At 39.3% G+C, this 14,402-nt stretch overlaps 1 protein-coding gene across 2 annotated transcripts in view; it reads right to left on the bottom strand.

The window, feature by feature from the left end:
* fkbp16 (FKBP prolyl isomerase 16) overlaps nt 1-14,402 on the bottom strand; it is a 35,841-nt gene that overhangs the window by 1,180 nt on the left and 20,259 nt on the right. For both annotated transcript variants that reach the window (XM_067589735.1, XM_067589736.1), the window contains 4 exons: nt 4,717-4,934; nt 2,514-2,695; nt 2,182-2,259; nt 2-139 (listed from right to left, as the gene is read on the bottom strand). In XM_067589735.1, coding sequence (XP_067445836.1) covers nt 2-139; nt 2,182-2,259; nt 2,514-2,695; nt 4,717-4,934 — 616 coding nt within the window. The remainder of the gene's footprint in view (nt 1; nt 140-2,181; nt 2,260-2,513; nt 2,696-4,716; nt 4,935-14,402) is intronic.

Here is a 14,402-nt window from a genome sequence, read left to right as displayed (position 1 = left end):
CAGATGGCTTCTTCTTAGAGGGAATCAGAAAAGGTGCGATATTGTCTCCAAGCATCTCCGCAGGTTTAGCTTTCCACTCCTGGGTGTCGTTGCCTCCTGATTGCCTTTTGACGAGTTTGGACAGCTCAACATGGATCGCCTGGAAAACCAGAAGGGGAAAAAACAATTTGTTGAACATTTACGCTCTATTGATCTAATGTTTGGAAGGAGGAATTTTTCCTTTTTCTTTGAGGAAGAAGTGAAGTTGTAGTGTTGAAAATGTCCAGCAGGTGAGAGCAGAGGTCTGAAACTTAAAGCCTTACAAAGTAGTCTCATATGGCTGATGGCCAAAGTTTGTTTGAACAAACATGAGAAGCCAACAACAAATGAAAATTTTTCCTTTAGCCTTTAAAAATATTTTAACCTCAAGCTCAATTTTTCATACAAGGGCTTTAAAACATGCAGCGGAATATTTATGGGGGTTGTTCCTTCTCATTAAATGCATAAAAATAATACACAGTATGCCATCTTTTACAGTTCTTAACTACATACAGTATGCCTCGTCTTTTTATGTCATCATCACCAACAGACAGAGGTACAATAATGTTTTCACAGTGCAGCTAACCCAGGTTTCTCCTATTTTATCCAGCATTGAGAGACTAGGGTGTAATTACCGACGCAGCAGATATTTTCGTTTTGTCTAGACAAGACCAGACATATTTGTGACTGTGGCAGTGTGCCTTATAGGTCAGGTCATTGTAATACTGGCAACACTGTGTCGTAAACAGCTGATGGAAATGTACTCCTCACACCGTATAACCTTTGCTAATTTAAACCCAGGCTCCAGTGAGTGAAAGCAGGCGTTAAGCTACTAAAATAATGTTAAACTGAGATTATTGTTCTTTGTTTGTTACGATAAACTGTTTTCCAGAGTAGTTGTCTTAATTATACAGTGTGGAGTCTATAAAGTAACTGGAAAGGATGACTCAGTTTCCTTTCTTACCTTCAGTTCACTACTTTTAGAGCTTGGGGCTTCAGAGTGACAATATTTAGCCCGTGTAAGTGTTTTTTGTTTTTTTTTACCGAGTTTGCTGGACAACTCTGAGCAGTGTGGTCACAATTGTAGACTGCCAGATGTGAAGTTTGTCAGATCCTCTGTGGAGGATTTGGCAGATTAGACTAACCACACAAAACAAGACAGAACAGGCCATCTCTCTTCTGGAGGCTCATGTATGGATAACTTTGTTTTAAACTTTCATATTGAACATGAGGTTTGTTTTTTGTTTTTGTGTTCTTTTTCATGATAAGGAGGTGGTGTACGCAGTCTCCAGAAATATTTGTGGTAACTGAAAAGATGCAATAAAAGCAGGGAGTTGCATGATACAGAGTGGTGAAGATGAGAACACTGGGAACATTGTGACCTTTACTTGAGGTGCAAAAACAACATTAATTTTATCTTCTGTCTTTTTTTATATTATGATTTGTGGTGTTCAAAAAAATGTTCAAGATTTAGATTTGACAAGAATGCAAGGTGGAGCTTTAATTGAGTAACTTTTTGTTTTTGCATTTTCTGAATATATTTCTGAATCTTAGAACAGGAGAAAAAAATAGTGATCAGTGATAAATAAAAGCTCCATACTTTATGTGGATTATAGACTATATATTGTTTATTCATGAACTGAATTAGACATAATGTGCTAACTGACAGTGAAGTGGTGCAAAATGTAAATGTGTACATTTGGATTTTTCTGTTTTTAAGTGAAATGCCTCGACAACTATTGGATGAATTGTCATTTGATTATGATACAGACATAAAGAAAGGCTGCAGACTGTTGTTGGTTTGTGTCTACGTCACCCACATCATGAGGGATGGATCATGTAAAGACACGAGAATTATTAGCCATAAAAAAACAATAAAATAACTGATTCATTAAAATGATTTCCTGTTAATACAACAGTGTTTCTTTAGCCTTAAAATGTTCTAAATTTACTTTTAATCTTTTATAATGACACAACCGGGAGGTCTTTTGGAATAAAAACAAATTTAGTGAGTACCCATCATTTTGTACTGATTTCAGCAGCTTTAGTAATATTAGAAGGCTAATTTTAAAACGACCTTCCTTGCATGTGAGGGACGGGTAGGTGGATGGATTTGGAGGACACGTTGCGAGGGGATGGACAGGCTCACCCACATAATCTCACCTTGGTGGCCGGCTCCAGTTTCAAGGCCTTTTTTAACACCTCCATTGCCTCTTTGTACTCAGCCATGTCTGACAGGAGCTGAAAGAGATTACAGTGAAAACAGAGCCGGAGGACCCATAAATCAAAACAGGCAGAGAGCACATAGCAATAATGTAGCTGCTATTTATTCCTCAAAAATAATTAAAACTAATCCCATATTAAACAAATTCATTTTCCTTCCAGGAACTGTCCCTCCAATAATCATTTATTGTCTGATAAGGATCAAATGAGACGCGCCTCCTTGCAGTCACAGTGATGTCTCTCAGTAATAACACTATAGGGTGGACCCTCACCTTTCCCGTCCTGAAAAGCGCCTTGACGTTGTTTGGCTCGAGGGCCAGAACGTCCCGGCTGGTGTGCAACGCCTCGTTGTACTGCTCCAGTTTGAGCTGAGAGGCGGCCAGGTTGTTTAAACACTTCACCCGGTAGTCGTGCACCTCCTCCTCCTCTGCCTCCACGCCACCATCGTTACCATCTGTACAGACACATAGCCATACCGCCTCTGACATTTCATGTGGAGTTGAGTCTTTTTATTCTTGACATAAACACACTGTGGACACAAAGAAGCTGAGATGTTCGACTGGATTAGTCACAATATTTAATCCTGGAGAGCAGTTCTAGGAAATATTATTGAAACCAGTTGGACTTTCAAGGAGAAACATCCATTGGGTGTCATTATGAAGACAGTTCATGCTCCTTTTTCCAATCAGCTGGATACTATATCACCGCCCCCTCTGTAATAACAGCATGGTTTCATCATCAAACCCAAACATGTCCAGCTGAATACGGCAGTGACCCGAGTAATGAGCACTTGTTAGTGGTGAGGAATTTTCATACTTGGCCCTGAACATGATGGGTGATAAATGTTAGAAAATCAGGGAGCACATCTGTCTTTTTATTACTTGTCATATCTTAAATTTACGGTTGAATTTCATTCAGCCAATTTTATTTGGATTCAAAGTTGGATTCTTTAAACCAGATTTTTTTGGCCACCTGGAGGCAAAACTGTAAACACAACACTAACATCTTATCAAGCCGGTACCGTGAACGTGATAGCAAAGAGTAGCCCAACTGCACATCTAGCAGACATGGAGCAACATTTTCATTTATTTGGAGTCGTGTTCCTGAACATCCGATGAATGGATGATCCATGTTTACTCTCTAGTAGCTCTGTTTTGGTCACCACCAACTCTTTAGGTAAACATCTGGCTCTTTATCTATGAATGCTCCACTATGAGCACCAGCTGATTGTAGAGTTTGTCTGCTGTTTGATGCTGGGCAGGTAGTGTACAGTGAGTTTGTCAGAACTTTTTGGCTTTTTTGGCTGAAAATGATGCTAATGAGAGCGGTGAGTGAGTCAAAACAGTAGAATTGTGGGCTGTAAAGCCAAAACAATGAGTTAAAAGATGCTAAAAAACTCCATAGAGCTCCGGGAAACTGTAGAATTAGTGATAATTCTCTGTGTGTTCATCATTTGGAGCGACCACTCTCATATTACACATAATCATTTGATTCATTGATATAAAAATATTGATGCAATACAGCTATAAGCTCCGAATCTCTCGAATCCATTTAGCTATTTAGCCTGATAGCAATATGATAATGTACATCCATCACACGAATTTAAAGTTTTCTTACTTAAAATTAAACCAAAACAAAAATAAACCTAAATATTGAGCAAGAAAGTTCATTCTTGAAAATAGAAAAAAGAACTCAAAGTCCTCTTACTTGCCTTTTCCATAGCTTTCAACCACATTTCCTGGTTAAACAGCTCATTTCTAATGTTTGTGTTTGTGCATGATTACCAGTTAATCGATAAGAATGATTCATAATCTCCACGTGTCATGAATTGTATTTGTAAAATGACGGGCCTAAAATGACCCTAAAAGAGTAACGTGTTAGCGTCTCTGCATTATTATTATTATTTCCTGGTCATCTTCTCATCCGCTAATTACGCGATCTTGATGCCCTGATAAACTCGTCTCTTCAGTGTTGCGGTGAGTTCACTCACCGCTCAGCCATCATTGATACATTATGAAGCAGTCCATGTTTTTCTCTTCACCGACTCGTTCAGTCACACTGTCCTCTCGGGCCCACCCTGCCTCGTCAATGATTAAAGCGATTAAGAAGGTGGAAATGATATGAAAGTTGATTAGCTCTGATTATGCAAAAGAATTAAGCAAAAACATTTACGGTGGCACTCGGCTCAGATGGATGTGCCTCTGCATCGTGATGGCGTGATTAGTGTGATGGCGGACTGGAGCAGAGTGCTAAACTCTTATGTCATTTAGGGCCGAGATTGATGTGGAAATGTCGTGTCTGAGATCTGCATCAAGTGGTCTGTTTTCGTGTTTGTGTCACTTTTTGTTGTCTTTCCATTTTCACCCTTTTCCCGGGGAGGTAATGCTCACATCAACTACTGTGACACTTTCCTGGTATAGCCGACAGTATGGAAATATTTTCTATGAATAAATTCAGATTTTGATGCTGGGTTACCTCTGCTGCGTGTGGTTAGCACATCCAGAGCCATACAATAGGCTCTTGCAGCCATGCTGTATTCCTCCCTCTGGAAATGAAAGTTTCCTCTCTCTCGCTTCTGGTTGCCGATGCGGATGCGGTCGGCTACAGGGAGAGTTAGCGGGTCTGGTTTCTCTCTAACGTCCAGCAGCTGGAGCTGGTAGAGTAAAGGAGCCCAGGCGGGAATATCAGGCTCCCTGCAAACAAACAAACACACACATAATCAATATCATCACAGGGCAAGGAGTAACTTAGAGTTAACTCTGCGTCAGATGTCTTGTGAAATCCTCCAGAGAACACACTTTAAAATCAATCAAGAAATCAATCAGTTATCATGTGAAACTCAGCTTCAAGAAAAGCAGAAACAAACATCCTGCACACCAAACTTTGTAGCTCACACATGAAACCTGATCATGTTCATAATATAGTTTGAGCTGAGCAGTATTGTATGTTATAAAAAGTATAAAATATTTGTATAACAACAGTCCAAAATGAAATATAGTGTGTATAAACAGTAAAATCAAAACCAAACTTTACATTTATTCTGGACCGTTTTAAGTAATGATAATAATTCCAGTATGATTGCCTACATGGTTTCACACTGACAGTAAACACAACTACAACAACAACATTTCAACAGAGATATGACAGGTCGTTAATCTCGGACAATTAACTCTGCTTTCATCAACACACCTCAGAAATCCACAACCGCTGCCAGCAAACTATTTGTAATCCACAAATTCAAACATTCTGTGCACCTCTTGACCTCCTACTGCTGCTCCATAAATTACAGCTCCACCTGTTCCTTTATTATCTGTCTAACTGTCTCCAATAAGAACAATTTATGAATATTTTCTGTATGTCTTATGTGCACTGTGGAAAATCATCCCCTCAAATGACGTTGGGAATTTAACTGCCTGTCAGTTTGGAATTGGAAAGTGGGAAACCTGGAAATTATTTCTCTGCGCTTATATGATTCTCTAAGATGCATCTACCCGATGTCTCGATAACAAATGATACAGATAGTGAAAATGATCAACAACTATTTTATTCATCAAGAATCTGTCAGGAGGTATTTGGATCTATGACACATTATAACAAATTTCAAACTCGAGAAAATGAAGCGAGTGCATGATAATCAAGAACAGCTCGGTTTTAATACTGGACACAAACTGAAACTAGAAACACTTAACTTTGCAGGATTAGTTAACCTTTTGATACTTTCGATATTAAACAATTTAAAATTAAACCTTGTTTGATCTAATATAGAGCTGCAACAATTAGTTAATCAATTAGTCAATAGACATAAAATTAAATGGCAACTATTCTGAATATTGATTAATCCTTTCAGTCATTTTTCAAGCATAAATGCTAAATGTTTTCTGGTTCCAGCTTCTCTAATGTGAGGATTTGCTGCTTGTCTTTTTCATGAATTGAATATCTTTAAGTTGGATTGTTGGTTGGACAAAACAAGCAAATTGAAGACAACACTGTGAGCTCTAAGAAATTTTGAATGTTTTTTCACTATTTTTTAACATTTCATCAACTGTGTGATTCATCAAGACGATTATCTGAAGATTAATCAATAAGAAAAAATAATCATCGCAGCTCTCATGTTTATTTCTGACTTGAAAACAATCTCCTGTGCTTTTGTTTACATGTAGTACAGTTCACTCATTACACAGCATTATCTTTAACATGTTTACATTCCTCAAGATAAGCTTGTTAGGACTGAATCTAAATTTAGATTTTCACCATATTTCAAAGCCAGCATAACTAGCTGGTATTACCAAACACGTGCAACATAACAGTTAATCTCACAGGCAACCATGTATGTTTTTCTGAAACAGAGATTTTTGTTGGGGATTTTAAATTTCAGAATTTGTAAAACAGCTACAGCTCCTCTGTCACACTCAGACATTACGGGCGGCCATATCAGTGCATCTGCTGCAGTTTTATAAATAAATAAATAAATTTAAAAAAAAACAAGAAAGCCTTGAGGAAGTACGTTCTTTGAAGTGAAGTAATGACTCGGTTGAGCACAAGATTTTCCAATTTGATGTGAAGTTGATGCTCTCCCGTCAGCACAACATGAGTGGCGGCACTGAGTAGTTCAGGGCTTCTTCTTGAGTATTTTGAACAAACACATGCAAACACAGTCTATGAGGGAAGCAACAAAAGATCAGTGACACCAGGATACCTAAACAAACTGAAGATACAGCATGTTATTTGACGATATATTTTACTTTTTTCACAAGCTTTCACAGCTGCTCTCTGTGTGTAGATTGAATTTCACCGTACTCAACAGCTCACACACCTTTAAAAAGCAACACCTTTTAAAAGACGTCTGAGTGATTCCGGCTCGTTTAAGCAGACAAGAATTTGAAACTGGTATGAACCTGTGAGCTGTTGACAGCTTCAGCTTATTCAAGAGTCACTCAGAAGGAAAGTTAATTTGGTTTTCAATCATCTGGCTCCTGTGACCACACGGCACACAATGGTCCATTATCAGTTACTCTGTGGAGGCTCTGATTCCAAAGGTGTGTGTTTCTGTGCATGTGTGTGTGTGTGAGAAAGAGAGAAGAGAGAGAGAGAGAGAGAGAGAGAGAGAGAGATGGTAAATGAGTTCAGTAACAGCTTGACTACATTTGACAAAGCTCATGTTGGAAGGAAGTACAGCTTCCCACAGACCCCACCCAGTGACTGTTTTCTGCGAAGTGATAGTACTGGGAGTTGTGTCATGTCATGAATTATTTAAACTGGTTGTGTCAATGACACAATTTATGTCTGTCTAACAGAATTAGTTGTATCCCCCAGTTACTGGGAGGCTGTGTCAGCAGGTGGGATCAGATTACCCTTTCACCTCTCCTCTCTGGAGACCACGTCCGCTGTCACAGGACACACAGGAGTGTGAAATCTGCAGCTGAGCCGAGGCCTCAGAAACCTGAGCCTCGATCCCTGCGCTCAGGACTGTAGGAAGTAGCGTTCAGAGACATTATCGTTTCAGGGTTGGGAATATGTAGATGCAGGTCTTTTAAAAGCCAGTCTGAACTATTTTTGACAGCAGCGTTTAGTCCTGTCGACTTGTTTTTGCATACCGCTGCATGTTTACGAGGATCAGAGAGTGATCAGCCGAGTTGTGTAACAGGCGTTTAGGAGCAGCAGAGAAAAGAGAGACAGTTGATTCATGTATGAAGAACGTACATCGCATGGGTTGGGTTGCACTGGGTAATGTTAGTCTTTCAGGCCTCATACTGTACATCTGAGCATTAGAGGTGGATCCTTTCCTGCTAATGTCATGCATTTTGCCGGCATACTAAGAATGTGACACCATCACCAAATGATTCACTGCACAGTTTGTACAGTGCATGAACATACTGCAGCTATTGGTTGTCCTCGCATACTTTCTCTACTCTTATCTGGAAATATTACACAATATTCTGAAGGCTGCGTATTATGTAACAGTGCGCGGAGTATAACAATAATACACACAGTGTCCTGCCTACTGTGCCCTACTAGTGCCTGGTTCCAGATTAAATGGACTTCACAGAATTCATCTCTGAACTCATGAAAATTTTTGTTTTTTACACTACTGAAGAGATACTGGTGCACACTGAAAGTCCAAATAACTGTTCTGCACCATTCTGATGGCTCACTTTGAAAAACATGTTTAAAGTGAGCTTGATTTCTTTATCAGTGCAAACACAGTGGAATGAGAAACCTGCCTCGGAGTCGTTCTTGTCACTTGTTATGTCACAGTTCACAGATAATGTCCCAGATACTAATTATGAAGCAAAGTCTGAAATTACTTCCTCGCTCACTCATTCATTACTCCCTGTGCAGTGGTGGAGGAAGTATTCATATAGTAAACAACAATACAAAAAGTATCAAAAGTAAAAGTACTAAATGTAGAAAAGTGTCCCCTGTGATTGTTATACTTTTGTTATTATTATTACAGATGCATCACAGTTTACTGCTGTAGCGGGTCGAGGTGGAGCTCATTAAAACGTCTTTTATATTTTGTTGAGTAGTTTTGTCTACAACAATGCATCAGATTTCATAAACTCATCACATGTTTTGTATGTGAAATATGAATTAGTGCAGTAACTACTGCTGTCAGATAAATGTAGCGGAGTAAAGAGGGAAAGTCTGATATTTCCCTCTAAACTGTATCAGAGCTGTTTGGTGTCTCAAAGTGTTTGGTGGAGAAAATAGGAACAGATACAAGATTAAACTTCTCCGTTCTAACGCCAAAAAAGATGAAAAAAAAATTGAGCAAGTAAAAGATAAATAGAAGAATAAAATAAAGTTTTATTTGATGTCATCAGCTGATAGCTTTTCTACCAACTGATTAGAGGTTAAAGGAGGTCAATTCCTTTTTACACTCAATTTAATTATTTAACTAACAGTATTATTTGTTGATATATTCACATATATTTCTTACTTGATAATCTTTTTCTATCTTCTGTTATTTTGAAGCTCCATAGAGTAGAACTATAAAGCAACATAAAATAGAAATAGTCAAGTTAAGTACATTTACCTCAACTTTTAAATACAAAAACTTTAATGTACTCGTTTACATTCTACAACTATCATGGAAAAGACATTCAATTCACTCTGTTATGAGCAGTAAATTGAGATGGTGTGCACTTAACAATCATCATCATCATTTTGCATCATAACTTTAAGATTTAGTGTCGCACGACTGTAATTTCACATCTGTTTTTCATTCTATTGAGGGAATTTTTGAGGGCGCTTTGTGGTGCATTAATTTAACACTCAAAATTGTGAAGGATAAATATAGCGCATAATTTAGTAAATAGAGTGATGTTGGAAACACTCAACATATCAGACTAAAGTAGCTTTACAGATATCTGTTCTACCTTACATGACCTCTTAAGAGTAGTTTATAATGTATATCGGCCTTTTATCAACAACAAAAAAACTATAAAAACAATCTACATCTATATATCACCACCTAAGGCAACAGGTCAAACTGATTTACTGTACGTCTCATTAAAAAGAGGAAGGAAACAGGATATTTGATCAGGTCACAGTTGTGTCAAACAGATGTCATGATAGTGAGCTGAACAGTGTTTGGTTAGTAAATAACCCAACAGTAAAAACTCTTTACTCGGTGTGTTATTTGATATTGATTTTTGTTTTCTTTCAGAGGAAACACACCCACTCCGCTGCTCATGACTCACACAGATTGGGACACATTAGATGAGTCGTGATGAGTCATTTCTTATTAATCGATGCAGGTACAGCTGCCTCAGTGTTAACTGTACAAACTAAATGCGCCACGTCAAAACTTAATGAATCCCAAATGATGCGTTACCCTACACACTCACTCACGGACAGCTTACAGCCTGAAAAGAAGCAGCCTCTCACTCGCAGGATTCAACGGGTGACCTCTGAGACGTAATGTCATTAAGTTCAGCAGCTGATATGCTCAAGCAGTAACAGCCTGCTGCACTCTAACTAAGGATTTATGTTCAAAACACTGAGGACTAATGTGAATAACTGAGCATGAGTATTAAACATAATCGGCATGACTGGCGAGCCGTTGACTGTAATCTGAGAATGCAGCGTGCTGACAGATCTATAAGGTCTACGGTGTCATGTGGGTCACTGGTGATTAGCGCCACAGCAGTTAGCTGCTGCGCTGAGCTCAGCCAATGAGCCCCCGGGGTCTTATTAGTGCAAACAGGAAGCAGAGGCTGGTCAGCGGGGTAAGATCCCAGTGAAATCTGAAGCTGCCAGTTTAGCTCCGGTCCAAGTCCTGAAAACTGGGCTGTCAGTCTCTCTGCTGCTCGTGAAGCGACTCGTACACCGATCACAAAAAGGTGATGTTTAGTTTTCAAGACTGCCATAAGAATGACACAGCTTGTTGTGTTATTGTTGTTTTAGAGCATTTTCACAAAATGGGAATTAGTGTTGTGTAATGCAGTACTGTCTTTACTTTCTCAGCCTCGGTAACCTCCCGTTATTCCGACTTTGGAAGTGTTCACGCATTATTCCATTATTACCCGCCACTGTTGGGGGTCACGCCATTTAAACAGCTTTAATGAGCCACTTTTGCTGTGTTACATATTTGGAGTGGTTCATTATAGTTTATATTAAAGAGCCACATCTTAAACACATTTTACATTTTAAATTTGCTGTAACAATCATATTAGTGTTAGAGCTGGAATGCAGGACTTTCACATATAAATGAACATCCGTTACATTCAAACCTTTGCTAAATGAGTTCACACAATTCTGATTAAGTCCATCACTGCCAGGTAAATCTCTCTGTATGTCGCAGTATACCAGAGTTTTTAAATCTGGTGCCTGTGGTGACTTTCCCGCACTGGTGCAGTAGTAGTGATGCGTTTTATGTCAACCAGCAATGATTGGTTTACGACTGTCAACCAGGGCGGACTGTTCTCAGTCAGCCCCAACCGCGTCACCAGGGCGGGGACCAGTTCACATAAAAAGTGTCAGGGGTCTGCGGCGATGACATCGACAGTGTTTGTCTCAAAACCAGCAGGAGGAGACAAAAGTTCTGCACTGCAGGTTTAATATCGGATTTTATTTAGATACCAATGATGATGGCTTAATTTGCAGCCATTTTTAGTTTGTCGCCACGTCTGTAGTTCTTTTCACCAAGTGGGAGACGTCATAGTGAATGTTTTTTCCGACTCAGCAACTCATAAGCACAATCTGAACAAAATAACGCAAGTTTATTGCTAACGTCAGCATGCTAACATCAAAACTGCAATGTTAAAATGCTGATGTTTACACCATTTGCATTCTGTTCACCAGGTTCACCATCTTAGTTTAGCATGTTACCATGCTAACATTTGCTAATTAACACAAAGTACAATTGAGGTTAATGGTAATATCATTAGTTTTGCAGGTAGAACTGGACAAATTTAAATTTTGACCTGATGATGACCATAGAGGGAACGTCAGGAGAACAATGAGATGAATCATCCAGGCAACATTAAAGTCTGTACAAAAAGACTTTTCAGATATTTCAGTGTGAACCCAAGTTGAGGCCAGACTGAATCCCTGGAGCCATGTCTCTGGCGTGGCTAAGAATGGGCTCATCGGTCAGAGAAGGTTGAGAAACTCTGAATGATCCTGTAATAATAACAAAAAAAAGTCTTCTGAGTCATGAAATGTTCTGTTCATCAAAGCATTATGTTGTATGTATTTTTGTGGGTTTATTTGAAAATGAAAGAGTATTTTTTCCTTATTTTCAAACCATCTTGCAGAGAAATGACCCTGCTAGTTGTCACATGACCCGAACCAGAGTAAAGGTCAGTGAGAAAAGACACAGAGGGATTTTTTGGTCGTCAGCAGCAGGATAGAGCCTGAGGGGCGGGATGAGACTGAGGGATGAGCTAAGTTAAAGATGTGAGACATTTGATGAGGCAGCAGCTCTGACAGGTTCAGGTCTTGGTCTCAGCTCACGTATACAGACTTTCTTTGCCCACATTTATGGTAAAGTTTACTGCAGGTCACTGAGGAAACCATGACTAACTATACACTGACAATAGCCGGTTAGACATTATACAAATTTCAGCAAACATATCAAAAGTTGTTATAAATAGTAACAAGAATGAATGTAATATAATTAAAAATAAAAGTTCATGTCAGGATTTTTAAACTATATTTTTTAAATGGGTTTCAGGCTGCTTGTTCATCTTCACTGTAGCTACCTCAGCAGCTAACGGTTGCCAGAAGCAGTTAAGTTAACATTTGTCACGATGATCGGAGATGTATGCCGATTTCAGAGTTGTTATGCTGTACAACTTTGTCAATCTCATCCACGCTTGTCACCATTTTTGTGGCCATTTTTCTGTTGCCGGTGTTCTGGCTGTAGCACAGGAAGATGAGGCCCCTGTTTTTAATCACGCTAAACCTCTGAGTGGCTTGGTTGTTTCTCGCACTGCAGGGAAAAGTCATAAATGAGCACAACAACGAAAACATCTGAGATTCAAGAACGTTTAAGAAGTTTCGAAACAGACATAAACCTAACTGTAATATACAACAATATAAACTCTTTTCAGGATCATAATTTCTTTATATTTTTTGCTCCCTGCCACCAAAAAAGTCAAAAGCATCTCAGTATTTTAAAAGGTAAAATGAAAGAAATGTTGTCCTCAAAGGTATCATGTTTTGCAGTGACCTTACACCACAACTCACGTTGTTTGTCATTCAGCAGAGTGTTAATAGTCTGGCATTTGTGTGACGCAGTTGTATTTCTTGTATTGTGACAGTAAACAGATCAGATTAAAAGGCTTTCCATCCAGCGTTTGTATGAATGGTGTGATAAGGAGTACTGTCTCTTCCCCTCTTGTGTCATGGGAAGTTATGCATTCATTATAGATGCATTCAATTCATGTGTTGCAGTTCAGCCACTTCCTCATTAAGCTGTATGATAGTGCTGCTGACTCACCCTGTTATCTGTCATGCGGACCCCTCGCTGCTCTGAATGAAAGGAAAAACTCCCTCAGAGGGAAAACAGTGGTCACTTTGACGTCATGCTCTCCGCTTTAAATGATGGAAAGGCCAGCGACGTACCTCTCTCTGGTTTCTATGGTTACAACCTCAGATAGTACACTAATATACTGTCATAAATGTGGTGTGCAGCTTGTATGATAATACCAAAGCCAAGAGGATTTATGAGCTTGTTTATTATTTTTTTTACAGCGGTGAAAACAGGTCTTTTGCTGTTGTCATTCAGTGTTGTGTCTGTTTTGACTCTTGGATGGACATACAGCACCAGTACAGCCGTGCAAAGGAGCTTAGTTTTAATCCTGCCATTGGTGAGACGTCACAGCTGTTTTTCCTCGCCTGCTGCCACACTAGTTAATTTGCAGCAAAACAGCCTCCTATTACAGTCAGAGATCTAGAAACTAACAGTGTAAGGCCTTTCAACTGCTTTCCTCTCCTATTTGTTTTTATTTCCTCCTCTGGCAATGAGCCAATGAAACTGTGCTCGCAGGGATCAAGGGCAGCTACTGCCTAGATCCTGGTTGTTGAGCTCCTCAAAAGTCCCCATATAATCTACAGCAGATACCTAGGGAGAGGCAGGGAGACAATAAATAAAACCAGTGGCTAATTAAGTTGCTATAGCAACTGTGTTAGCAAATAATTCTGTACTTATGGTGTGTTCAGACAGATTGTGAGGGAATTTTCACTTTGCATCATTGGCGCGTATTTGACTGCCAGGCCTGTTCATACCAGCTGTACATTAGTGTAAGCTAGCTAGCAACAGACGCACCGACCGTGTCTGTGTTTTTGTGTTCAGTTCAGCCTCTAACTGAACTCAGAGTTCACCAGAGACTCCTGATTTTTTTCTGTTATTTCCCTCCAGTCTCTCTCCTTTCCCCTCTCGTCTCTGTACATTCATGAAGCAGATTCATAAAGCTCCGGGATACATGCAAAATTTTTGCTCCAGTTGAAACTCGCGGGGATGCCTATACTTGCGTTTTTGAATTGACTTTATACGTAATCGTACCACTTCGCGTTCCGTCTGAACACACAGTTAGAATGACTGTTTTTCTGGCCGCCTGACTTCTGTCTAATATTCACTGAAGTTTTAGCTCTGGCTTGGTCTTCACCAACTATTGAGAAAAATACCTGTCTCTAGCTTGCTAGATGTTCGA

This window comes from Thunnus thynnus, chromosome 5 (assembly GCF_963924715.1).
Source record: "Thunnus thynnus chromosome 5, fThuThy2.1, whole genome shotgun sequence".
Classification (NCBI taxonomy): domain Eukaryota; kingdom Metazoa; phylum Chordata; class Actinopteri; order Scombriformes; family Scombridae; genus Thunnus; species Thunnus thynnus.
The sequence above is the reverse complement of the archived record's forward strand: the minus strand, read 5'-3'. Positions and strand labels throughout refer to the sequence as shown.